Genomic DNA, 27,560 nt, shown 5'->3' on the forward strand with positions numbered 1-27,560 from the left:
GCTCCTTCACCCACCTTGTAACTTGCTTGTAACTCATCGCAGACTCCCTATAGCCTTGCTTTAACATTGCGTGAGTCTGAGAAGGCTTTTTATCAAGCTTTGTGCAAAACGTGATGTCCATGTTGTTCAACTGAATCAACCATCATGCATTGTGACAAAGCCGCAAAACAGAGGTACACTCATTCAACCCTGCTGATGCAGACTGAGGTTTGGTGCACTGTAACCCAACTGGTCCAAGCTTGCTGTGACAAATAGTGACACAGCAAACAAATATATTTCATGACTCTTTTTGGACACACCTTTTACAGTGCTTCACCATAAATTATTCTGGTCCGAGCTGCCGGAGATGGCAGTTATGTATGCATGAGGTGTGCTCACTTGTGTGAATGAATTTGTGTGTTTCTTTCCTTGAGAAGGCTTTGACCAAATGCTAAGTGCGTAACTATCTTTTCGTTGTGCCTATCTACAACTTATCTTCTTTACAGTGAGTAGTAATCTCTTTTTTTCCTTATATTGTTATTTACATTTAAAATACATGCAGGATGTATACCTCATTTGGGGAAAAAAAAGGACAGTGAACAAACGCTGCTGATTTCCAGATATAACATCCACCATTTTATTGACTATTGGATAATGTATATTTATGTGAATGCAGGGACACTTACTATAAATACAAGAAACTATTTTTACTATATTACTCTATAAGTAGTAACTGGTCTTCATTCTCTCTGTCTAAATATTCAGATAATTTATAGAAGTCATTGACATAGCAACCTTTTAATTTATTTTTGCAGTATCCCAATTTCATGAGTTATGCCTACTGAAAACTTGTCAATGGCTTCAGCAGTAGAATGTAGAACTTTGCACAACCTTCAACATGAATGCACGAAGATGAAAAAGAGAGGAGGAATTGACAAGAGCTTAATACAGTGCATCTGAAAACTATTCTTCTTATAAGTCACAAGAGCTTACTTAATACAGTGCATCTGAAAACTATTCTTCCTATAAGTCGCAAATTCTTCTACAGAAAATGTATTGATATTTTGGGTTTAATTACAACAAATGACATAACAACAAGCAAATTGTTTTCATCGTTTTGTGTTGTTGTTGTGCGTTAACAGTTTCCGGACAACTTACAGCAAGGGACAAGATCAAAAAGTATACAGAATGTGGTGGTAAAGCTATCACTTTCATTTTCTCCTTCACTTTTACCTTCTCAGTGTACAGTGTCTTGTGATTTAGTTAAGTAAACCCATCAGCTAACAAGTCATTACAAACAAGAAACAGCCATGTCCACCAAAAAAGTATGGATATCTTTTATTAGAAAAGAAGAGGAGTATTACTACTGAAAGTCACACTGTGAATGTAAGAGGGATATTCATGCGGAAAGATCTGATGTATATGCCTTTCATGCTTAAGCTGCAGCATACAACATCATAAGAGCCAAAATTAAGATGGCTGCACACTGCAATTTCCTTGAAGAATAAGGCAAATGTGTGTTATGATGCTCTCCCCCCCCCCCCCCCCCCCTCTCATTCCACGTGAAAAAGTCTTTACTGTGGATGCTATGGAGTGTCACAACAACGGGATTTGTTAGCTCATGATCATGAGGGTGTTCCTGATATGACCAAACAAAGTTCCCAAGTAGAGTTTATTTGCGGAGTTATTTTGAGTAACAGTAACATCATACTGCCTCACAACTGCTCTCTCTTATTAATATGTAAGAAAAAAAATCTAAAGGACTACATGTGACCTTGAATTTTAAATGTTGAGAAAAACATATGAACAAATTTATGTATGTATGGATGACGATAAAATAGATTAATGTAATGGATAGAGGCATTTATTACCAGTGTAGCAACACCAAACAGCTCCAAAAATAGAACATGGTATGACATAATTTTGTAAAAAAGGACAACACTTAAGGATGCTAGAGAATAATTTAAATTAAGTTTTTTGTGCCTGAATGCAGAATCCTTACTTATATTCATCTGAATTACAACAGTCATGGTCATTCCTATCGTAATGGATAAGATTTAAGTCGCAATTGAAACATCAAATTAAGTATTATGTTATCAACAGACTTTCAAGCAAATTTACTTTTTGGCTCTTTGCAAATATTAACAGCAAATTATGAATCTGAAAATTCCAGGAAAAAAAGGAGGAAAGGCAACCACTAACCTGCAGATGAATGGAAAGTGGCCCACACACTCTTATTAACTGGAGGAAAACACGACAAGCTTTTGTACTGTTTCTAATAACAATGTGCTCTTCACACACTAGTTCAAACAGAGAGAAACACAAATTTACAACTCTGCAGCCATGTGAGCTTCAAAGTGTGATGTGTGTGTGTGTGTGTGTGATAAGAAGGGCAAAGGATCAAAAGCTTATGCAGTTTTCTGACCTATTAAAGTTGTTCATGTGCCACTTGTCATTAATCTGAGGGGTTGGTTAGCTTTCGTGCTTTCTGTTTGACTGAGCAGTATGGAAAAAAAAAAGGAAGATACGTTATTTATAGACATAGGTTAACAGTATGAATATTTAGTCCCTATACAGCCGATTTTATACAGTATATCATGTATGTTCAGATCCTGAGACATTCAAAGCTTATAAGTTAAGGTACTATTTGTTGTTACTTAAATGAACTACGAAGCGAGTCCTAAATGAAATCTGTGGAACATATTTATACCATGATTCAAAATTACTTTTGTTACAAATTATAAAAAAAAAATGTTTCAGCAGATTCCATGCAATGAGTGGAAATTAACTGCCAATGCAGTTCTACATAAATGTTGACGCAGCACATCATGTTGCATAACCTTGCTACATAATGCATGAAACTCATCAATATGCAGAACAAAACTGAAAGAAACTATGTTAGGTTCTTAGTGTATCTTACTTTGTTGCTCTCAAGTGTTCAGTAAACTGTCTGTCATACCAGCTGCAGCAAAACACACACACACACACACACACACACACACACACACCTCACTTCCATTGCAGCTGCCTCCCCCCCGTGCCCCACACACACATATACACAGACCTCACTTCCATTGCAGCTGCCCCCCCCCCCCCCTCCCCCAACACATAGTAAATACTTTTACAAATATATTAAACAAATACAGGAAATTATATTACATATATTTAGGTACAATAAGGAGATTACTTAATATTTAACAAATAACAATGTATTCTTATTTCATATGACCCCATTATTCATATAAGCAGCTTCTAAGAACCTGTTAATAACAAGTACTACAGCTTGATACTGTCACTTGTAAGAAGAATGAAATGATGACATACCTTGCTCATGACTTTGCTGAACAAGACTTCAGTCATTTAAAAATGAAACACAGAAAAGAAGACTAAATGAAGCCTAACGTACCTCATATTTTTTGGAAAGTTAACAGTCTGGGCCAATGAAACACAAAAGAATACTGTTTACTCCACACACACACATAGTATGATGAATGATTTTTGCTACATTGTAAGTCTCCATTACAAGAAGAAGTCTAGAAACTTCGGATTATTTTCACTTAATTCTCTAAGGAAGGATAACAATATACTGAAGAAATTAATGCTCAAAGTTTGTGCCAATTAGAATTTTATGAAAATAAAAAAGTAATGTGTGTACAAAATTTCATTTTAGTGAAAGCGCATGAACAAGATATGTATTATACAAAAACATCCATGTTTTCACCCATGTAATTGTACATGCTATTGTCATACAACAGCTTTCATAAATACATATGTGCAAGTAGTAGCTCCGTTACTTCCAGAAGTATGAGTTTCTTTTTATACAATTATTTTTATTTACACTTTCTATGACCGTATCCAATACCAAAACTAGATTACAACATTAAATGCACATTTAAAAGCACAGAAGTAACACAGTTTCAATAACAGTCCTAGAACACTCAGCTGTTCCAGTAAACATTGTAGCTGGCTGAATATAATCGCTTATTCCAGATGCTTTTACATTTGTGTGTATGTTTACATATGAAACAATATTTGTTAAATGTATAGCAGCTAAGATCACAATCTATAAATAATACCAGGCAGACAAATTTTACAAGCAGAAAGTAAAATTCATTGACATATTTTAGGGGTGTTCAGACTCTGCGGACTAGGCGTTGCTAGATCTGTAGTTGTGTTGGCTGAAGGTGACCCACTATTGAAGTGAAAGTCTGGTGGTGATCCAGGTAAAATCCATTCTTCCTCTGAACTCTGGCACATATCAGAAAAGTCTAAAATGTCCCCAGGATATGTCATTAACTCACTTCCTGAAACGAGTGGATCTGCCATAAGGAGAGAGGAGAAAAAAAATAAAAATAAATAAATAAATAAATAAAATCTTCATTACACAAGTGTATTTAATCACAGTAATGTCAACTCTACTTTGACTGCCTCAAATTCAGTAGTATCAAGTAAACCATTTAAAAATGACTAATTATCAACTAGAAATCAGTGACAGTAATGTCTCTGGAGCATTAATAAATTTCTTATTTGCACAAGAGTTGTTAGCATTACTGCTGATAAAACTGTAAATAATGTAAACATACCAAGATGGGGCAAAGTGATGTACAGAAAGACTTCATTAAAATTAAAATTTTGTGTAAGTCCATAAACTCTTAATGGCTGCACTTAACAGAGCTTGTGCAAAATGTGTAGTTTCTTACCTCTCAGTATGTTTATACTAACACATACAAAAGAAACAATAAAATTTATCTGAATATTATTTGGCACATCCCTTTGAAATACGACACAAATAGCTTCAATTTATGAGATAAGATAGGAACTGAACAGATGACCCCAAAAAGTTATTGCAGGAAAATGGCACCAGTAAGTGACTCATGTTTAGACAATGGAAACAATACCCGACTTATCTGCAGTACTGTTGAATGCAACGAAACACCATTTTCTCAATGTAACAATATAGAACTGTCAGTGTGTGGTGGTTCTTTCCAAACAGGAAACCATCAAAGTAACAATCAAATGAAAGTTCAGTTGACTACATTAGAAAATATGCAGGACAATCTTGTAAACAAGACAAAATTGTATACACAAAATTTAAAATCATTATGAGTGGAAAAGCTTGAAAGAGGCTGAATGCCAAATAGTTGAAGGTGCACAGTACTCATGTATTTAGAAATAGTTCAAAATATTACACGATGATTTCTACTTGTGCCTTTAGTTATCTATTCTCTGGTAGCCCTGTGCCAGGCGAGACATCCGAGTTTTTGTGCTCTTGTTTTCACTTTCCTTTACGCATTAGTCCATAAAATGCAGAAAAATTGTAAGGTTGGATTGTAATAGTATACCTGTTTATGTTTTGGCGCAATTAACTTGGGGAATCCTGCTTAATTGTTCTGCTTTTCTTTCTGACAATTTAATTTGAGTGTGTCCATTCACTGTTACGTTCACATTTCCAGAAATTAGCATAAATCTTAAATTTGTTTGATTTAGAATCTTTCACACTAGTCAGTCATTTACATGCAGTTTGCACATAATAAAGCTATATTCTGTTGTGAGTAACATAATTTAATGGATACTACAGTTGAGTACAACAACTTGTACTTACAGGCATTACCTTGCCCCTGGTGGGGTACAGTCTAAGCTGGGTTGCTGTTCCTGCAGTTAATTTTCTTTTAGGTCCTTTTTTATTCCTGGCTTTATGGATCAGCTTGTGATGTTATGTGGTATGGGTATGTCCTCTGGCTGGTGGGTGTAATTTTCACTCTCTCAACAGATCACGCCATCTTGTTGTTGGCCCGTGGTGGACTGGATGCCCTAAATCCCTAATCAGCTGATTTGCTGATAGTTCTGACTTGGCATAAAAGGCCCTGGCAGACTGGCGGATGTGGTTGTGCAACAGAGAAATGCCTGTATCCTCATGGAATAAATGTGTTTGGTATTTGCGTGGAAGGCGTAGGGCAAGCTTGACAGCATGGATTTGTGCCCACTGGAGCATTTTGATATGGGTTGGGGCAGCGTTGCCTCACACCACGACCGCATACTCCAGCAGTGGTCTGACCACTACCAGATATAGTGTGATGCTGTGGTGCAAAAGCATAGGCTAATTGATTCTGGGTTGAGGAGTGGGTACAATGCACGAAGGTGCCGACATGCAGAAGCTTGGTTAATCTCAAGTCTTGGGTTACCCCAAGGTACTTCCCTGTCTTGCTCCATGGGATGGGGCATCACATAATGGTGACAGGTGTCAAGTCTGGGGGCAGCATCCTCCTTGTAAATACCATGCCTGGCTTTTTGTGGCATTAAATTTTAATTGCCATTTTGTTGACCAGGCTCCTAATGCCTCGCACCCTGACTGGAGCCGATGGTGCATTGTTGTTGCATCCATACTCCAGGTTTGCAACACAGTATTGTCGGCATATAGTGTCAATGACATGCACACCAATCTCAGAGCGTCAGCTGTGTACAGGGAGTACAGCGCACGGCCAAGGACTGACCCCTGCGGCACACCTACATGTATCGGCTGCCCGGTTGATGTGCCGTCGTTAGTCCTGACATGAAAGGTCCTCCCTATGAGACAGGATCTGACCAGGACCACATGTGCCTTCGGGACCCTGAGTACAAACAATTTGTACATGAGCCAGTGTGCCACACAGAGTTGAAGGCCTTAGACATGTCGAGCAGTACTGTTCCAAGGTACTCTCAGGTCTCCAGGGCTCTCGTGGCTTCCTCCACTAGTTGTAAGAGCTGGTGGATGGTGGAGTGGCTGGGACAAAATCCGAACTGTTAATCCTGTAGCTGGTTTTCCTCTGTTATGTGACACATCAGGTACCTGGCATATACTCTCTTTAAGACTTTAGAGAGAGACGGGAGAAAGATGGTAGGTCAGTAATCTCAGCCAGTCGTGGGTCTTTCTTTGTTTTTGAGACTGCTACCACTTCTGCATGTTTCCAATTTCGAAGGGTAGATTCCCGAGCACAGAACTGAGTTAAAAATGTCCACTAAGGGGTGGTAGATCCCCGGCAGTAGAAGGAATAGCAGCATGTTATAGTCACCTCCCACTCTCTTAGGGACGAGCATTTTAATATATGTGCCTACTTCCTCGTTGGTTATAGGTTCAATGACGTCATCATCAGCCCCAGCCACCAGGAAGGTGGGCAGTTCCACAGTGACACGGTGGACATAGCCAGGGTCGACGACGTCCTCCATTGGCCTGAAGTCTACTGTGAAGGAGCTGGCAGGATGTCTGTCTTTGCGTCAGACTCGCTTATGTATTCCTGGACTACTTGGAGTAGAGGGATTTTCTGTCTGCGGCACAGGAACCGTTTTACTATCTGCCAGGTGCCGCCATCGTCAGGGGACAGTGTGTCTACAAGGTCTGCCCATTCTCGACTACGGAATTCCTCAACTACTACCTAGATTTCACACTGCATTCTGTTTAATCAACACTTCGTTTTGGGATCCTGCATTCTTCTCAGCGTGGCCACATTGGCAGCTCACAAAATTTGCCGACTGAAGAATGCCATTTACACAGTCACTCACCAGATTGTACAAATACGAGGATTGGAACTTAAATAGTGGCAACTATTTTTTCACAACCGATAAAAAAAGAGTTACATGTTTGCACCTGTTACTGTCCTTCGACGTAGTCACAAGCGTAGTGTAGAACCCATTGCCAGCGATGTGGAAGGCGTAGTATACTGTTAGCAGAGGCTGTTCTGTTGATGGTGCGAATGGAGCAGTCTACTGCCTGTCAAATCTCTGGAACAGTTCTGAAGCAAATGCTACGAAGTGGTTCCTTCATCTTCGGAATCAAATCAAAGTAACAAAGACTAAGTCCGGGGAGTATGGTGGATGATACAGTACTTCCCAGTCCCATCGACTGAACAGAGCAGCCACAGCTTGCACTGTATGCACCTGCGCATTGTCATGCAAAACAATGGGTGGGTTGCGCAGAAAGTGTCGCCGCTTCTTTCACATAGCTGGTCGCAGGTGATGCTCCAGAAACGAACAGTAATACTGTGCACTGACGGTCTACCATGGAGGAACGTAATGCATTAGGATAATGCCATCACAGTCATACACGACAATCACCATAACTTTCATCATACTGGGGCTCTGACGCACTTTCGATTTTGGCGCCGACCCATAATGACGAAATTCATTGGATTGGCATTTCAATTTTGGCTCGTACGATGTGGCCCATGTCTCATCCAGTGTTATGATATGGCGTAAGAAAGCCTCTCCCTCGTGCTCATTGCACTCCAAGTGCGCCTGAGCAGCGTCATAATGTATCCATTTCCGCATTTCCATCAAGTCATGCGGAACCCATCGTGATGCAATTTTTCGCATACCCAGGCGTTTCTTCAGGATGTGAAGCACAGTCATATGTGCTAATGCGGTTTCATGGGCGAGCTCATTAATCGAATGGCATTGATCTTGTCTACTAACGTGGCAACAGCATGCACTACTTCTTCAGAGACAATAGGACGACATGCCCGATGCATGTCTGCCACAGTTTGCAAACCTTCGTTGAAGGCTTTTACCCAATATGCCACTGCTCTGTATGCCAATGCAGATTCCCCACACACCTCTTGAAGACCTTGATGACACTGTCGTGCTGTATGACCTCTGGCACATTCAATCTTGATCCAACTCTGTTGTTCTTGTTTCAAAAACATAGTGACACCATTACATTAGACCGCTCGCTCACAAATGACTGCATTTCCCTCGATTGTGTGCATGCCGGTGACATGGGACAGGCGAGTCCATTTGCTCGGAGGTAAGGTAGGTATGTCAACAACGCGTGCTATCAGTGACAATAGTAGATTCCATTGCGTAGTGTCTGGACAGCAGTGTTGCCACTATTTCAGTTCCAACCTCCGTAAATAATAAAACAGCGCTGGCTGGTATTTTCTGCAACTTCTCTAAGACATCTGACACTGTGAATCACAGTATTCTCCTACACAAAATGAACTTTATGGGTTTGTTGTTACAATCAATCAAAGGAATATGTCACATCTAATGAAAAGAACGCAGAAAGTCGTACGTAATTCAAGCAATATAGTGCAGGAACATAATTCTGACTGGGGGGAAATCATGTATGGGGTTCCCCAACCCTCAATCTTAGGTCCACTACTGTTCCTCATATATGTAAACGATCTTAGCATACAAGCAGAATTATTTCTTTTTGCAGGTGACACTAGTATTGTAATCAATCCAAGTGTACATACTGAAATGGAAGAAATGAGAAACAAAGCTCTTAAAAGTATCATTGACCGGTTTTCTGGAAACGATTTCACCCTCAATTTTACAAAGACACAACATTTTGGGTTCTGCACATAGAGGTAAGAGTAACATATGGTGAGGAAATAATGAATAAGGTGGGAACTTCAAAATTCTTAGGGATCCATACTGATGAGTATTTAAATTTTTAAAAAAATCTGATCTTCTAAAACAACTTAGTTCAGCCACATTTGCACATAGAATCATTGCAAATCTTGGGCAGAGACAAACCAGTAAGTTGACATATTCTGCATATTTTCATTCAATAATGTCATAAGGAATAATGTTCTAGGGTAATTCACCTTTAAGAAAGAAAGTCTTCATTGCACAGATACATGCTGAGAATAACGTGTCGTGCTCACCCATCTTGTGGACATCTGTTTTAAGGAGTTGGGCATTCCGACTATTTATTCACAGTGTATTCGTTCCCTCATGAAGTTCGTTTTAAATAATCCACTACAGTTCAACAGGAACAATGAGGTACATAGTTACAATACCAGAAGGAAAAATGACATTCATTACTCAACATTAAGGTTGCCTTTAGCACAAAAAGGGGTGCACAATGCTGCAACAAAAACTTTTAATCACCTACCCAGAGATATAAAATAACCTAACCTAATGACATATAGCACAGTAAAATTTGATAACAAATAGAGAAAGTTTCTCCTGGACAACTACTTCCATTCTGTAGAAGAATTTCTTTTCTTGTAATGTGTGAAATGTAGTAGGTAGGTGTTACTAACTCACATCTGTGTATCTGTTTTACAACATAGAAATGTTCAGAATGTAACCGTATGTACAAATTAATGCAATGCAAATGTAAAATGACTCATTCTACATCATTGTAATCTATCATGCAAAATAATCTGTGGAATATATAATTAACTAACTAACTAGTAACTAAAGCAGAGAGCACATACAAAAGCAGTTACAGTACTACCATGTACCATAAATGATGAAGAATGTGATCTGTCAAATTCATTAATTCTTCATTATGTTTATCATTGAACCTGAAAATACTATGCAAATTAAGCTTACTATTTCAGGTATTTCAGTAATACAACTGATCCAAGTTTACTCATAATCTCATACTAACCCTCTAACAGCGGGTGATTTTCTGATTTTTCCATCCAAAATCATGGAGCATTTTTATTTGACAATTAGAATGGTTTTAGGTATAGAATTACATGACTTTACTTTAGATTTGATTTTTAATTAACATTTAACATAAATAATGTTGGAAACAGAAAAATCATGTTCAACATTACACAAGCAGAATAAACTTATTGATTAATGTTCTGAGCATTGTACATCTTAAAGCAAAGTTCTACACACAAGCCTAGGAATTTGGATATGAATTGCTGCCACAAGAAGGTGTATGTGTAAGTATATAAGTGAAACGGGAGAATGTGTAAAACGCAGCTCTGGTGGCTTTAGGCAGGAAAATGGCAACCTCCAATGTTTCGGAGAAGAAGAAAAAGATCTGATGGGAAAATAGCAGTCTACAATAATCCAGAGCAACAGGAAAGTATTCGAGCGGAAAACTGCAACTTGCAAATAGAGCAGAAATTACATATGACGTGATAATCGCAGACCACAAAAATTGTCCAGAAAGAGTGGAATGCACACACCCATGTTGCCTGTGGCTGGAGGGTTAAAGACAGATATACAAATGACTCTACTGTTTCTTCATTATAATGTCTACAGTCATCACCACAAGCATTTTCTTTGATTTTCCAGCTATTGTTATATCTACCTAGGTTTTGCTGATTTAATCAAGTCAACATGAAGGGAACTCGAGTAGTACCGCAATATGAGCCTCCCAGCATATTTGTTACAAAAATGCAATTTAACAGAGATTTACTTAGCACAGTGGTCAATCAGTTATAATCAAGAAATATGACAACTGAAAAAAGGACAGTGGCATTTTGATATAATTCTATTGAACAAACTGCTCTACATAATTCTGATTTCAACTGCAACCACTTGATCTATTTCAAACTTACTGCTTCATATGAAAACTCTTTTGCAAACAGTAACTTAAAATTATATGTAATAAAAGTTGGTTCTGATTTAACACAAGACACACTATCAGCTACAACATAAATCTGCTTGAGATTGTCCGGCCCTTTCCACATGTAATGTAATGTAATTTACTTGATGGTACCCTCTGGTGGTGGATGTGTGTGTGTGTGTGTGTGTGTGTGTGTGCGGGGGGGGGGGGGGGGGGGTTTAATTAGGTCTGATTAGTTTGATGTTTGTTGTGTGGAAAGCTGTCTAATTTCTTTTTATTGCTTATCTGTTAGGTACAGATATTAACAGTGAAGTTCACAAGTGTATCATTATGTTCTGAGATGGGTGATGGTATGATGTCTACCATAAATTGGTATTTATTTATTCACACTTCAAGTTCCGTAGGACAAAATTGTGGAGCAAATCTCCAAGGTCATGGAACGTGATTGTATATGAAATTACAATGTAAAAGTAATAACAGATAAAAATAAAATGTTTATGAACCCAAAAAAATTCAAGATGTAAGTAAATGCAATCAACAATACGACATAAGAATCAGCTTAATTTTTCAAGGAGCTCCTCGACAGAATAGAAGGACTGACCCATGAGGAAACTCTTCAGTTTCGAATTGAAAGTGCATGGATTACGGCTAAGATTTTTGAATTCTTGTGTTAGCTTATTGAAAATGGATGCAGCAGTATACAGCATGCCTTTCTGCACTTGTGTTAAAGAAATCCAATCCAAATGCAGGTTGGATTTCTACCGAGTATTAACTGAGTGAAAGTTGCTTATTCTTGGGAATAAGCTGATATTGTTAACAAGAAACGATAGTGAAGAATATGTATATTGAGAGGCCATTGTCAAAATACCCAGGCTAGTGAACAGGATTGACAAGAGGTTTGTGAACTTACACCACTTATTGCCTGAACCAAAAATATCCTTTTAGAATGGGAAGAGTTACCCCAAAATATATTACCATACGACATAACTGCACGAAAATAAGCAAAGTAGACTAATTTTTGTGTTGAATGATCTCTTACTTCAGATACCATTCGAATAGTAAATATGGCAGCATTAAGTCATGGACAAGATCCTGAATGTGGGCTTTCTACGTCAGTTTACTATCTACCTGAGCACCTAGAAATTTCAACTGTTCAGTTTCACTAATAATATGCAACTGTTCAGTTTCACTAATCGTATGTCTATACTGTGAAGTTAAAGGGTAGGGTTTTGTTGAATTGTGTGTCAGAAACTGTAAAAACTGAGTCTTATTGTGATTTATCACTAGTTTATTTTCTACAAGCCATGAACTTTATGTCATGAACTGTACTATTTGAAACCGAGCCAACATTGCACACAACTTCCTCTACCACCAAGCAAGTGTCATCAACAAACAGAAATATTTTAGAGTTACCCATAATACTAAAGGGCGTATCATTTACATAAGTAAGGAACAGCAGTGGCCCCAACACTGATCCCTGGGGCACCCTTCACTTGACCGTACCCTACTCGGACCCCTACATCACAGCCATTCTCAGCACTGTGAATAATGACCTTTTGCTGTCTGTTGCTAAAGTAAGAAGTTAACCAATTGTGAACTACTCCCCATATTCCGTAATGGTCCAACATTTGTGATCAACACAATTAAACGCCTTAGTTAAATAAAAAAAATGCCTAGTGTTTGAAACCTTTAGTTTAACCCATACAGTACCTCACAGAGAAAAGAGAATATACCATTTTACGTTGTTAAGCGACGTCTAAAGCCAAACTGTACATTTGATAGCAAATCGTGTGATATAAAATGATCAATTATCCTTACATACACAGCCTTTTCAATAGCTTTAGCAAACATTGATGGTATAGAAATAGGCCTAAAATTGTCTAAATTATCCCTTTGTCCCTTTTTACAAAGCAGCTTTACTACTGAGTACTTTAATCGCTCAGGAAACTGACCAATCCTAAAGGAAAAATTACAAATATGGCTAAATAGAGGGCTAGTATGTGCAGCACAGTAATATTCTGCTAAGCACTCCATCATATCCATGAGAGTCCTTAGTCTTCAGTGATTTAATTATTGACTCAATCCATCTTTGTCTGTATCACTGAGGAGTATTTCAGACATCAATCTCGGAAAGACATTTGCCATAGTTTGTAATTATATGTGACATTTGTTTGAGTACAAAAGTCTTTCAGTGTTAAAATTTGTGCACCATGGTCTGAAAGGCCATTCACCCTTTTACTAATAGAATGTGCACCTAGTAATGAAGAATGAATAAAAATATTGTCTATGGCTGTGGTACTATTGCCCTGCACCCTAGTTGGAAAAAACAGTCTGCATCAGATTGTAATAATTTAGGAGATCTACCAACATCCTTTTTCTTGCACTATCATATACAAAATTAATATTGAAGTCGCAACATATTATTAATTTCTGGTACTTTCTATAAAGTGAATCAAGAACCCTCTCTAGCTCGAGCAGAAATGCTCTGAAATCAGAGTTAGGGGACCAATAAACAACAAAAATTAGAAGTTTAGTTTCAATAAATTCAACTGCCCCTGCACAACATTCAAATATCTGTTCAGTGCAGTGCCATGATACGTCTATGGACTCAAATGGAATACTGTTTTTTACATCCATGGCCACTTCCCCACTCCACAAGGAAGTCCTTGAAAAACAGCCAGCTAATCTGTATCCTGGTAAAGGAAGCCTCTGAACTGTCAAATAATTTAAGTGGTGCTTCGATACACCAATAATTTCAGAGTCAACATCTTCATCTCTAATACCTCTTATATTTTAATGAAATATGCTAATTCCTTCTCTGCTTAGAAACATGACATCCGCTGAAGGCGATTTTTTAGTTAAAGGGACTTCCTTCAAGCACGTATTCCTATCAGCTGACTTAATCTAAAAAAGGTGCAGCTCTAACACCAAGTATTACAGGAATTTTTCCGTAAGTGATCCCACCACCACCCACTAGACTGTCACCTATAAGCTTTGCCAGCCTCCCCTTCCCATACCTACTAAGGTGCAAGCCATGCAGATGTTTGGTCTTTTGGCTATGTTGAGACTGATGAGAGTTCCGGTGGCTCAGACCATGGACAAGTATATGTGGAGTCGTGTGTGTGTGTGTGTGTGTGTGTGTGTGTGTGTGTGTTGGCTGACATAGGTGTTATTGCCAGAAGCTTTTCTTGGCAAGTAGTTTTGGTTTTATTTTGGTATTATTCTGTAGTAATTGTGAGGTTTTGTGTATATGTATGGTAGGTTGGTGGTTGTGTTTTAACTGATGTACTGAATACGGGATGTATGGGAAATTTGAGTTTTTGAGTTGGTGCGGTTTGGCTCCACTTTTCAGAGTTGTATGTGTTGTTTTTTTTGGTATTGACAGCTGCAGTTGAGCTATATCGGTCAAGGTAAATGTCTGGTTCCACTTTTTGGGGTTATTTGTATTGGTTTTTTGATATCAATAGCTGCAGTTGAGCTACCAGGTCAAGGAAAATGTACAATTCCTGTGGTTTTATTTCTATAGCGGAATGCTATAAACTTTTTTGGATATTATCTGTTTTGGGATGGTGCAGTGTTTTTTTTTTTTTTTTTTTTTTTTTTTTTTTTTTTTTTTTTTTTTGTTGTGTATTTAGCTTGCCCCCATCCTAAACCCCCAATTTTCTGCAATTGTCCTGTTAGTTCCATGTAATTTTTGGAATGAGACGTTATTGTGTCATTTTTATTTTTGTTCGCGTTTGTTGGCACGCGTATGCAGTGACGTCATTGTCATTTTGTATATGTTGGAAGAAGCCATTTCCCCCATACTGATGATGTCATGTGTCAAAGTGTGTGTGTGTGTGTGTGTGTGTGTGTGTGTGTGTTCGTTCTTGCTAAAAATGAGCTAGTGCCTGAAACCGAAACCCAATTTTCTGTTACATGTTTCTGTGCTCTATGCATCAATCTGTTATAGGTAAGTGGTTGCCTTTCCCTTATTTTACGAGTCCTACAGTTCTGAAATTCCCATTTCTCTTGAAAGGATAGAAACAGCACATTATCTGGTATAGAGGTTCATCAACAGACATATCAGTAAGTTACGGTGTGCGCTGGGGAAGTTGTTGGAACCCCTGCTGTTCAAGCTACGTATTATTAACTTTGCAAACAATCTTAACAATAACCTCAGACTTTTCACAGATGACATAGTTATCTATAGAGAAAAAAGCTGCACTAATATTCAGTCAGATCTTTATAAGATTTCAAAGTGGTGCAAAGATTGGCATCTTGCTTTAAATATATGTATATAAACAAGGGCAGAACGAATGGTCACAGGTGTATCTGGTCCATGCGAGAACATCACAGAGATGCTGAGAAAACTGAAATGGCAAATGCTTGAAGACAAATACTAAGTATTCCAAGAAAGACTACTTACAAAGTTTCAAGAACCTATTTTAAATGATGACTCAAGGAATATATTGTAGCCCTCTATGTATCGTTCCCATAAGGATCACGAAGGGTAAGATTACACTAGTTCCAGCAAAAACAGAATTTTGGAAACAATAATTCTTCTCACACTCCATATATGGATGGAATGAGAAGAAGCCCATATAAATGGTACATGGGGAAGTATCCTCTGTTGTGCACTTTACAGCACTTTGGAGAGTATGAATGTAGTTATAGGATGTAACCTAGTTGCTTCTCTTAATCTTCAAAAAAATTTGTAATCAAGGGCTAGTAATAGTAGTGTGTGTGTGTGTGTGTGTGTGTGTGTGTGTGTGTGTGTGTGTAGGAGGAGGAGGAATGTGAGGGGAGAGGGAGGGGGGAGAGGGAGGGGGGAGGGAGGGAGGGAGGGAGGGAGGGGGGAGGGAGGGAGGGGGGAGAGAGAGGGAGGGAGGGAGGGAGGGAGGGAGGGAGGGGGGAGAGAGAGGGAGGGAGGGAGGGAGGGAGGGAGGGAGGCGGGATATTGAGCCCAAATTTTACCTGGTGGGTTTTTTTACTCTGCTTATAAACTGTACGGATAAATCACTGATATTACAGCCCTTCCTAGCTTTTTCGGACTGCCTTTGTTTCACTGAAGTGAATGCTTCATTCAGGACAGAAAGAGGAGGGAGTGGGAGGAATGAAGGGAGCGAGCGAAAGGAAGGACAGTGGAAGAGAGAATATCAATATCAAGGACTAAATGCTGTTAGATCTATTATGCACCTTTGTTCACATATGCAATATGTTTATGACATGTTTCCCTCATCAAATGCCATCAAAAGAAGTGGCGAATGTGAAACTACAAATTTCTATCCGATCAATCACTTGGTTGTCACTGCATTTTCATAAAGCTACCACAAAATAAAACAATGGAATATCTAATTAGGGATATATGTACATCTTTAGATTATTACATATCCCTTGTTTGAATGAATATTACTTATTAAATTTTACCTCTTTAATTAATTATAGTTCAAAATAAATTTCTGCATTACACTCGTACATAAAGCAAACTGTCTTCATAAATCTTATTTTCACTTACCAGCCACATTGTTATCTTTACGTTTTTGTTCACCTTCTGGTCCTGGAGCTAGATGAATACCGTATGAAATAAGGTCATCTCCTCCAAATAGCTGAAAACGTAAATGATTATCAGGTTTGAAGTCTACAAATAAAATGTCTCAATCACATTTAAAAGTACGTTTATCCACTGGCTAAGGTGCTACGAAAACACTGTATGATACAAATAATAGCAATTATTAAAATATACTTGTTGACTCTTCTGCCAAAAAAGCTTAAGAACAGCTTATAGGCTCACCGTTCACCTTTCTCATATGAGTACTGTACTCTTACTCTCACCTACCATCTCAAAATACTCAACGAATTTCCAAAGGAAAAAAGGCTGACCTAGTAAACACTATTAGAAATAAAACACAATAAAAGAGGTTATATAGCACAAGATATTATAGTACTGATAGTTCACTTGATTGACAGGGGAAATACCCTCAGACTTCAAGAAGACTTGGGAAAGATCAGTTTGGATTCTGACAAAATGTAGGAATACACGAGGCAATAATGATCCTATGACTTCTCAATACAGGTCAAGGAAAGGCAAACCTACGTCTATAGCATTTGTAGGCTTAGAGAGAAAGCTTTTGATAATGCTGAATGGAATACATTCACTGAGTCTGAAGATAGCATGGGTAGAATGCAGGGAGAAAGACATTATTTCCAACTTGTACAGAAAGCACATTTCAATTATGGGAGTTGAAGGGCATGAAAAGGAAGCAACAGCTGAAAAGGGTGAGCAATATGGTTGTAGTGTGTGTCTAATCTTGATGTTATTCCATCTGCATATTGAGCAAGCAGTATAGGAAACCAAAGATACGTTTCCATAAGGAATTGTAGTTCAGAGAAAAGAAATAAAAGCTTTGAAGTTTGCTGATGACACTGTAATTTTGTCAGAGACAGCAAAGGACTTGGAATAGAAGTTGAATGGAATGGAAAGTGCCATGAAAGGAGAATACAAGATGAACATCACAAAAACAAAATAAGGGTAATGGAATGCAGTAAAAATAAATCAGGCAATGCTGATGGGATCAGATTAGAAAATGAGACACTAAAAGTAATACATGAATTTTACTATTTGGGCAATATATAATTTAAGAGGAGGATATAAAATGTAGACTGTCAATCATAAGAAAAAGAGAAAAGAGAAACAGAAAAAAGAGAAATTTTTTACCACCAAATACAAATTTAAGTGTTGTTGTTGTGGTCTTCAGTCTTGAGACTGGCTTGATGCAGCTCTTCATGCTACTCTATCCTGTGCAAGCCTCTTCATCTCCCAGTACCTACTGCAGCCTACATCCTTCTGAATCTGCTTGGTGTATTCATCTCGTGGTCTCCCTCTACGATTTTTACCCTCCACGCTGCCCTCCAGTACTAAATTGGTGATCCCTAGATGCCTCAGAACATGTCCTACCAACCGATCCCTTCTTCTAGTCAAGTTGTGCCACAAACTCCTCTTCTCCCCAATTCTATTCAATGCCTCCTCATTAGTTATGTGATCTACCCATCTAAACTTCAGCATTCTTCTGTAGCACCACATTTCGAAAGCTTCTATTCTCTTTTTGTCTACACTATTTACCGTCCATGTTTCACTTCCATAGATGGCTACACTCCATACAAATACTTTCAGAAACAACTTCTTGACACTTAAATTAATACTCGATGTTAACAAATTTCTCTTCTTCAGAAATGATTTCCTTGCCATTGCCAGTCTACATTTTATTTACTCTCTACTTCGACCATCATCAGTTATATTACTCCCCAAATAGCAAAACTCCTTTACTACTTTAAGTGTCTCATTTCCTAATCTAATTCCCGCAGCATCACCCAACTTAATTCGACTATATTCCATTATCCTCGTTTTGCTTTTGTTGATGTTCATCTTATACCCTCCTTTCAAGACACTGTCCATTCCGTTCAACTGCTCTTCCAAGTCCTTTGCTGTCTCTGACAGAATTACAATGTCATCGGCGAATCTCAAAGTTTTTATTTCTTCTCCATGGATTTTAATACCTACTCCAAACTTTTCTTTCGTTTCCTTTACTGCTTGCTCCATATACAGATTGAATAGCATCGGGGAGAGGCTACAACCCTGTCTCACTCCCTTCTCAACCACTGCTTCCCTTTCATACCCCTCAACTCTTATAACTGCCATCTACTTTCTATACAAATTGTAAATAGCCTTTCGCTCCCTGTATTTTACCCCTGCCACCTTCAGAATTTGAAAGAGAGTATTCCAATCAACATTATCAAAAGCTTTCTCTAAGTCTACAAATGCTAGAAATGTAGGTTTGCCTTACCTTAATCTTTCTTCTAAGATAAGTCATAGGGTCAGTATTTCCTCACGTGTTCCAGCATTTCTACGGAATCCAAACTGATCTTCCCCGAGGTCGGCTTCTACCAGTTTTTCCATTCGACTGTAAAGAATTCACGTTAGTATTTTGCAGCTGTGACTTATTAAACTGATAGTTTGGTAATTTTCACATCTGTCAACACCTGCTTTCTTTGGGATTGGAATTATTATATTCTTCTTGAAGTCTGAGGGTATTTCGCCTGTCTCATATACCTTGCTCACCAGATGGTAGAGTTTTGTCAGGACTGGCACTCCCAAGGCTGTCAGTAGTTCTAATGGAATGTTGTCTACTCCCAAGGCCTTGTTTCGACTCAGGTCTTTCAGTGCTCTGTCAAACTCTTCACGCAGTATCATATCTCCCATTTCATCTACATCCTCTTCCATTTCCATAATATTGTCCTCAATTACATCGCCCTTGTACAGACCCTCTATATACTCCTTCCTCCTTTCTGCTTTCCCTTCTTTGCTTAGAACTGGGTTTCCATCTGAGCTCTTGATATTCATACAAGTGGTTCTTTTTTCTCCAAAGGTCTCTCTAATTTTCCTGTAGGCAGTATCTATCTTACCCCTCATGAGATAAGCCTCTACATCCTTACTTTTGTCCTCTAGCCATACCTGCTTAGCCATTTTGCACGTCCTGTTGATCTCATTTTTGAGACGTTTGTATTCCTTTTTGCCTGCTTCACTTGCTGCATTTTTGTATTTTCTCCTTTCATCAATTAAATTCAGTATCTCTTCTGTTACCCAAGGATTTCTACTAGCCCTCATCTTTTTACCTACTTCATCTTCTGCTGCCTTCACTATTTCATTCCTCAAAGCTACCCATTTAAGTGTTAGGAAGTCTTTTCTGAAGACATTTGAGTGTAGCTTTGTACAGAAGTGAAATATAGGATGCTAAGCCACTGAGAAAAAAAGAAAATTGAGGCTTCTGAAATGTGGTGCTACAGAAGAATGCTGACAGTTAAATGGGTAGATTAAGTAACTAATGAGGAGGTACTGAATAGAATTGGAGAGAAAAGAATTTTGTGGCATAATTTGAATAAAAGAAGGGACTTGTCGATAGGGCACATTTGAGTCATCAAGGAATTGTCAATTTACTATTTGAGGAAAGTGTGGATGGGCTAAAAATTGTAATAGGAGATCAAGAGATGAGTACAGTGAGTAGCAGGTTCTAACAGATGTGGGCTGCAGCAGTTATTCAGAAATAAAGAGGCTTGCACAGGATAGACTAGCATGGAGAGCTGCATCAAACCAGTCTTTGGACTGAACTGCAGAACAACAGTTAACCTGCACCTGTAAGAGTTGTGTGTGATTCTAATAATTAATTGAAGCTTACGAGGTTCAATTTCCTATTCCCTACTTCCCATTAAACAGGTGACAAAAATAAAGCAAAAAGTTTTAAGTTAATAGAATAAGGAAAAAGCTGCATACAGGCACAACAAAAAGACACTTACACATTAGCTTTTGGCCAAAACCCTTCATCAGAAAAGGAAACTCAAACACATTCATTCATACAAGCAAGTATATCTCACACATACGAGATGGCCATCTATGGCAGCGCTGACTGGAGCTGCCATAGATGGGGATCATCTTTATGGTAAGCAGCAATCTACCTTCTTCCTTATATTGTTGGTATTCCAATCTGGAGTTTCCACAGTTTTAAATTAAATGAACAAAAATGTATTTGCAGAAGAGACTGTTGTATCACAAGCTGCCATATCTTAGAGGTTTTCATCTGCCATTAGTGCAGCGAAACTAACTGGCACAAGCCACCACTGCCATACAGGCACTGATTAAAGTAATCAGCTGATACAGCATTTCACCATCACAGCCAGACTCAGTAAATTTGTAAGGCTACTTGGTTGTCATTCAGCAATGTTACCAAAATTCAGGACACTTCTGCGACAATGCTACAGGAGAGCTACGTGACACCTGAGGTATCTGCATGTCAACAATCTTGATCTTGGCATGTATATCCAGCTGGCAAAAGGGATAGAGTCAATGGCCACTGGGGAGTGGGCAACTGCCGTGTGGCCTGGAGAAGCATCGTCGGTCTACTGTCATCTGCTGGTGCAGTCATAAAGTCTACCATTCTGCAGGACCACTTGCTGTACTGTCCAGCATCCTATAGGCCATGATTCAAACAAGGATCCTTCCAGTCATTGACCTGCTTTGCGACTACCATTGCCATGTGCCATCAGCCACACATCAGTAGCCATAGTTCACTCCCTGGATGACGCTCGCCCTCACTGCAAGTTTCTGCCTGTTGGCCACAAAGACCAGCAGTGTCAGGTGTCGGTCCAACATGCAAGTACTACTACGAGTCATACTGCACTGCTGTTTACATGCTTTAACCAATATCCTGACAGGCACTGCTCCCAACGAAGCAAGGAACGTGGGTTCAATCCCACCACTGAATGTAAGAATTGTATTTCTGACATATATGCTGAAACTAGAGAAATAAATCAACTTTTACCAACCTGAGTGTGACTGGATATTCTCCTGCTCCAACCCAAAAATCCCATCCACATGTTTGGTACAACCTAATACCATTACTTTACACTGTCTATTTACTGGTGATTACACTCCTGCTCTATTTAACAACTTCAGACTTAATATGTTTTTTATTTTCATTTGAGGACTACTAATGAAACATTTCTTTTTAGAATTGCTTATAATTTTTGTTGTACTGCTGATTACAATGAGGGCATGCTTAGACCTGCCTGTCCTTGGGATACGGATAATCTGCCACCACACTCCAGCAACACACTCCAACATTTTCAATTGTTGCAAATCTTTGTAACTCAATCAATCAATTTTGCAGTGCTGTCCCAAGACACTGATAAATAGTGTAATATTTTTTAGCTTACTCACTTTCAACACTCAGTTCCTGATTTGTCAGTAGTGTGGTAAGCCTCTAAGATGTAAACATTCGCCACAGCTGTACTCTTCATATTGTGAACTAGCTAACTGCCACACTACTTACTTGTTCTAGCAATGTAAGCTATATGAGCAATTGCCAATATTTCCTCACGTGATGTGTTTCTAGCAATCCACAACCACAATATTAGAAGTATGATGGGCAACCAACAAAGGGACTGTGGAATGGTGCCATTCAAAAGTAACTGCCATACATATTAAGGCATTTAACCCCTTGGGGAGATGAGACAATCTATTTCTGTTCTTTAGAATGCAGTCAGCTGCTGATGGATCCACAATAGCACACACTCTTACACTTCCTTGTCCAACATCCACCCAAATGTCACCAAAGATATGAAAATCACACACTGAAAGATCTGGGCTGTACAGAGAATGCTGCAGTGTTTCCGTCCAAATCGCTGGAGCGTAGCCTTTGTCAGACTGGCAGTGTGGGGCTGGCATTATCATGCAACAGGATGACTCTGCCTGCCAGAATTCTTGGGCATTTTGAATTTGTTGCAGATTCAGCAAAGTGTCTTTGTAGTGCTGCACACTGACTGTACTTCCATGCTCAAGAGGCTTGACAACCACAGGGGGCCTTCAGTCAAAGAAGAAGTTCATCATGACCTTATTGGGACTAGTGTGTACAGCTTTTGATTTTTCTGGCAGGGGAGATGTGCAATGTATCCACTGTTGGCTTGACCATTTGCCTTCAAGGGTAATAGCTTGATGGGCCTGTCCTGGGCTTAGATCATCTTACAGTGATGTGCACCCTTCCCAGAACCTTTTCTGCCACTCGTGCACCAATGTCAGGGATGTGTAGTGTTCACCATACGCAGCAGACATATGACTTATGAATATTGTGTTTCCTAGCACTCACAGCCACCAAAAAATTAACCACACCTTAGTGATGTTCTTGGCTTGCCTCCATGTCAATAACTGGATGAAAATACTAGACCAGTCCTCCAACAACCAAGGTCATAACAACAGTATGCACCTGTGGCGTGGCACTATGCCGTTCCCCCTACAACAGCAGTAACAGTATCTAAATGTAACAACAGTGAGGCCACTTGTGCAGGCTGTACTCATATATTATGGTGGGAGTTCAGTTTTCGTTCGACCGCCCCTTATAGAAATAATTTTCATATCGACTATGCATCCCTCTCTTGGGTTCAGAATAGTTTTATATTCTGGTGTAGAAGTCTATAACCTGGTTGCCAGTAAACATCAGGCAGGAAACTGACAAGCCCCAAATATTTAAATATGAAGCAAAATAATACCTCAGTAGCCACACCTTCTATAATACATCAGACTACTTGGACTCAAGGAAGTAAATTCTGTCAAACTCATTTATTTGTGTCAGATACATCCTGATTTTGACAGTACAAAGACAGCTAATAGTCATTTTTGTAAAGTTTTAATACTTTGTTTGAAGCATAAGATAATAGCGACAGCTGAGTAGTACAGGAGAAGGAGCAGTGGCTTTTTTCCAAAACTATTGTTTTTCTCCTAACATAGACATATAAAGCAATATAGAAGTAATTATCATAACTATTAGTGTGAACAGATTAGCATCATCCGCATTTGTTGTGTGTATATGTTGCAGAAGTAGCTATCAGTGATTGCATCTGCATGTTAATATACAACTTTGCTAGTTCTATATGTCTGAAGGGATGGGATTGACAAACACGATAGTGTGAATAAATGAATTTAAATAGCTTCGTATTATGTAAAATGAACATGATAACTATCTGTGGTGATAGGCCAGCAAATAATTTAGAGCTTCACTAGCTGCATCAATATCCACTGCCCTTGTATATTCTATGTCCAACAAACCACTCTTTGAGTCTGCAAGCAAGAATGTAAGTGTCCAGGTTCGGGTACGCTAACTGGTAAATACTACAGTTTCAAGGCAAACATCTTATTACCCACCATCTTGTTAATACCGAAACTGACCTACATCGTATAAAGCATTTCACATTTACGATACTTACACTTTGCATGTGAAGAATTTTCTACCCTCTGCAGTGCAGTTACCGAACTTACACAGCCTGTTCGGTTATAGGCCATTTCTATTATGTGAAGTCCCTGTTCCATTTTCTTGTATGCAACAAGTTCTAAGTGGTCTTCCTGCCAGATAAAATGGGCGACAGAGCATCTACTCAGATACAGATTGGCCTGTGTACTAAATCAATGAGAGAAATTTGAGTGCTTAACAAAAGCTGTTGAAGCACACTGCAAAACCATATTGCTTGCATATGAAGCAACTCAAAATAATTTTGCATATAGGATCTAATGGATCAGAGAGTCAGAGAGAGAGAGAGAGAGAGAGAGAGAGAGAGAGAGAGGGGGGGGGGGGAGAGGGGGGAGGGAGAGAGAGGGAGGGAGGGAGGGAGGGAGGGAGGGAGGGAGGGAGGGAGAGAGAGAGAGAGAGAGAGAGAGAGAGAGAGAGAGAGATCATTAAAACACTCATGGATCTCATGTAAGGAGAAGTTTCCCTGTCTTCTCCAAAGTTTCGTTCTCAACACACTACATTGTAACAAATTCTGCAGTTCTCACGTCTGAATTGCGCAGTCTTTTCACTGTGGCATACCGTAACTGTACAGTGTAATTTGAACAGCCAACTCCCAAAACACTTTAAAGTGACCATATATTGTGAGTTATTGATGATTCTTGAATTTGTATACGAGATGTTAAATACATTTGTAAAAAAACAAGTACGCAGAAAGTAAATCACACAGCCTAGCAAACAACTGCTTAACTAAGGTACCACTATCTAAAGATACTTTTGTTTAGTAGGCCTATCCAAGTTGCTTTATGACAGGATGATATATGTCAACAGAGTTTCATACTTTCTTCAAACCCTAGGTAACAAAATGATGAGCCTCATTCTTTCAAATAGTTCAGTATCACACCCTATTATATGAGGTGCTTTCAATAAGTAGTGCAACGCCTTTTTCTGAAAGCAGGTTGGTTTTATTCCAGATTCCAATACACCATATTATTCTCCACCCTGTTGGCTACAAAACCCTACTGTCAACATAATCTCCAGTCAATGATCTCCGTTCAATGTGAAGGCTTGTGTCACCTTACTGGGAAGGCCTGTATGTCTGCATGGTGCCACATTTCCGGTTGACATCGGAGCCAATGTCTTGCTGCATCAGTAACCTCTACATCATCCACGTACTGCACGCCACAGAGTGCGTCCTTCATTGGGCCAAAGAGATGGAAGTCAGAAGGTGCGAGATCTAAGCCGTAGTGTGGATGAGGAAATTTCTTCAGTTTCCTAAGGGTAGCACAAAACACTTCACGAATTGATCGTTGCACCATGAGGGAGATATAGAATAACCCTTCAGAGTCTCAGAAGATGGTTGCCGTGACTTTACTGCGAGAAGAAATTCTGCACAGACAGTCCTTTGTTGTTGTTTATGGTCTTCTGTTAGGCAGCGAGGAGCCCAGCGGACATACACCTTAGAGAACCCCAACTGGTGGACAAGAGTGTCAGCACTACCAACAGAAGTGTACAGTTGAGCAGTGAGGTGTCTGACTGTGATCCATCGCTCACCTTGAATGAGAGCATCTGCACATCCCAACATTGCAGGAGTCACAGCCATGTGCACCCTGCCAGCTCACGGGAGATCAGACATGTTTGCGTGACATTGTTATTTTTGTTCGCTGCCAAGTCTCCGTAGACATTCTGAAAGTGCCTAGGAATATCTCCAACACTCTGTTTCTCTATCAAGAAAAACTTAACAACAACTATCTGCTTGGAACACAAATATTTAAGGGTACGTATAGTGCCACCACCTACAGCAGCTGAAGCAGGAATATTCCACGATGTCCCAAAACAAATTCCACATTTTTTCAACTGAAACAGGTTGAGAATAAAATGTGTCGCATTACTTATTGAACACCCCTCGTAGTTATAGGAATTTTCTCTTACAGTACTGAAAGAATGCCAAAAGATTGCATTAATAAATGTCCTCAACATTAAGTTTCAAATATTTACTTTTCAATACCCATGGACCATGGACCTAGACCCACTGATGAGACTTTTGCGACTATGTTGGAGGTGTATCTGTGGAGAGGCCATGCGAGCATATGGTTCCTGAAAAGAGGCAAGCAATTTCCATGGAGTAGAATAATGAGTAATCCACACGTCCAATTACTAATCGGTACAGACAATATGAATGCAATACTGACAGCAAATAAGGCAGTATTTATCGGAGACCAAACGACAACCCTGCAAATGGCAAACTCTCCAATAAAGAAAAGACTGCTTAAGGTGTCATTGTAGCAGACCCTTCGAAGTCACTGTCATTCACCTCACAGTGTGTCCGTATCCCCCCCACCAATATTCTGAGCTTTATGAAAACATGCCAATTTTTAAAACTTTTAAATGTATTATACAAAAATATTGTATAATGTAAACATAAAATTATATGTGGTCTATAGTGTCATGGAGTTTGATTTAGTTTAGTTTATGATCAAGAAACATTTTTGAACTTGTGCTGCCCTCCCCTCCTCCCCAAAAAAGTGAGACCCCAAATTACACCCATGATCTTTACTGATTTTTCAATAAAATTATTCTTTTCACATAATACAACAAATAGGAGATGACTTTGACAACACGAACTTGCAGCTACAATGTGAACCACCTTTGAAGTATAATCCTTTTAAATAATTTTTATTTATTTAAAGTTTACATTTTTAAAAATCCAAATTTATTAGTAGCTTTTTTCCAGATATGTAGCTTATTTTCATTCTACACCAAATGTTTTTATAACTGACTTCTTTATTCCTGCTAGTTGCTTTCCTATATTGTTGACAAAAGTCCAATGTCTAATTTTTTTATAGGTAGCTAGCATCATCCAAATTATGTATGCATTTATTACACTTATGTAGATCATTTAGAAGAAAACCACCGATGGCCAGGCCTTGTGTCTCTCTTCTCACTGTAGCACCATGCCTTCTAGTTCATAGTGCACTGCCACCTTCTGTGGCATTGTATGTCATTATAACTTCAGGCTTCTTTATTTCTGATAGTGATAACTTTTGTTGGTCATGAACAGAACTATGGACTTTAACAACTTTGTTCATCTTAGGAACATAGAAGGCTATCATAACATTTGATAGAACCCTAAACAATAGAGAATGTACTTTATGTCCTTTAGGTGTAATAAATTCGCTAGGCAGTTCACCTTTGTTTTTCAGATAGTACCAAATAGTGACAGATCTTTTGACAACAAATAATGAGCTAAATCGAGCTCTGTAAAAAAATTATCACAGATGATACTATGTCCAGATCTTTCAAGTTCAATCACGTTTCCACAGCATTCTCTCCAAGTCACACAGCTGTGGTTTCTTCCTTCCTTCCCAAATACACTTTTGTATACCAGCAGTAGCTTGTTGCACTGTCACACACTGCCCAGAACTTTATTCGGTATACTCAGGGTGAGGCAGAAAGGATGGACCTTTTTAGAACAGCTAGTA

At 38.9% G+C, this 27,560-nt stretch overlaps 1 protein-coding gene and 1 long non-coding RNA gene across 6 annotated transcripts in view; both read right to left on the reverse strand.

The window, feature by feature from the left end:
• Positions 1-1,827: 1,827 nt before the first annotated feature.
• On the reverse strand, positions 1,828-3,088 carry LOC126253106 (uncharacterized). Its single transcript, XR_007545904.1, has 2 exons — positions 3,038-3,088; positions 1,828-2,987 (listed from the first exon to the last, which is right to left on the reverse strand). It is a non-coding gene; the product is annotated as an uncharacterized LOC126253106 (long non-coding RNA).
• Positions 3,089-3,587: 499 nt separating this feature from the next.
• LOC126253108 (heat shock factor protein) overlaps positions 3,588-27,560 on the reverse strand; it is a 152,085-nt gene continuing 128,112 nt past the window's right edge. For all 5 annotated transcript variants that reach the window (XM_049954220.1, XM_049954219.1, XM_049954216.1 and 2 more), the window contains 2 exons: positions 16,770-16,860; positions 3,588-4,298 (listed from right to left, as the gene is read on the reverse strand). In XM_049954220.1, coding sequence (XP_049810177.1) covers positions 4,090-4,298; positions 16,770-16,860 — 300 coding nt within the window. In that variant the 3' untranslated portion in view covers positions 3,588-4,089. The remainder of the gene's footprint in view (positions 4,299-16,769; positions 16,861-27,560) is intronic.

The sequence above is a fragment of the Schistocerca nitens genome, chromosome 4 (genome assembly GCF_023898315.1).
Source record: "Schistocerca nitens isolate TAMUIC-IGC-003100 chromosome 4, iqSchNite1.1, whole genome shotgun sequence".
In the NCBI taxonomy this organism is placed as follows: domain Eukaryota; kingdom Metazoa; phylum Arthropoda; class Insecta; order Orthoptera; family Acrididae; genus Schistocerca; species Schistocerca nitens.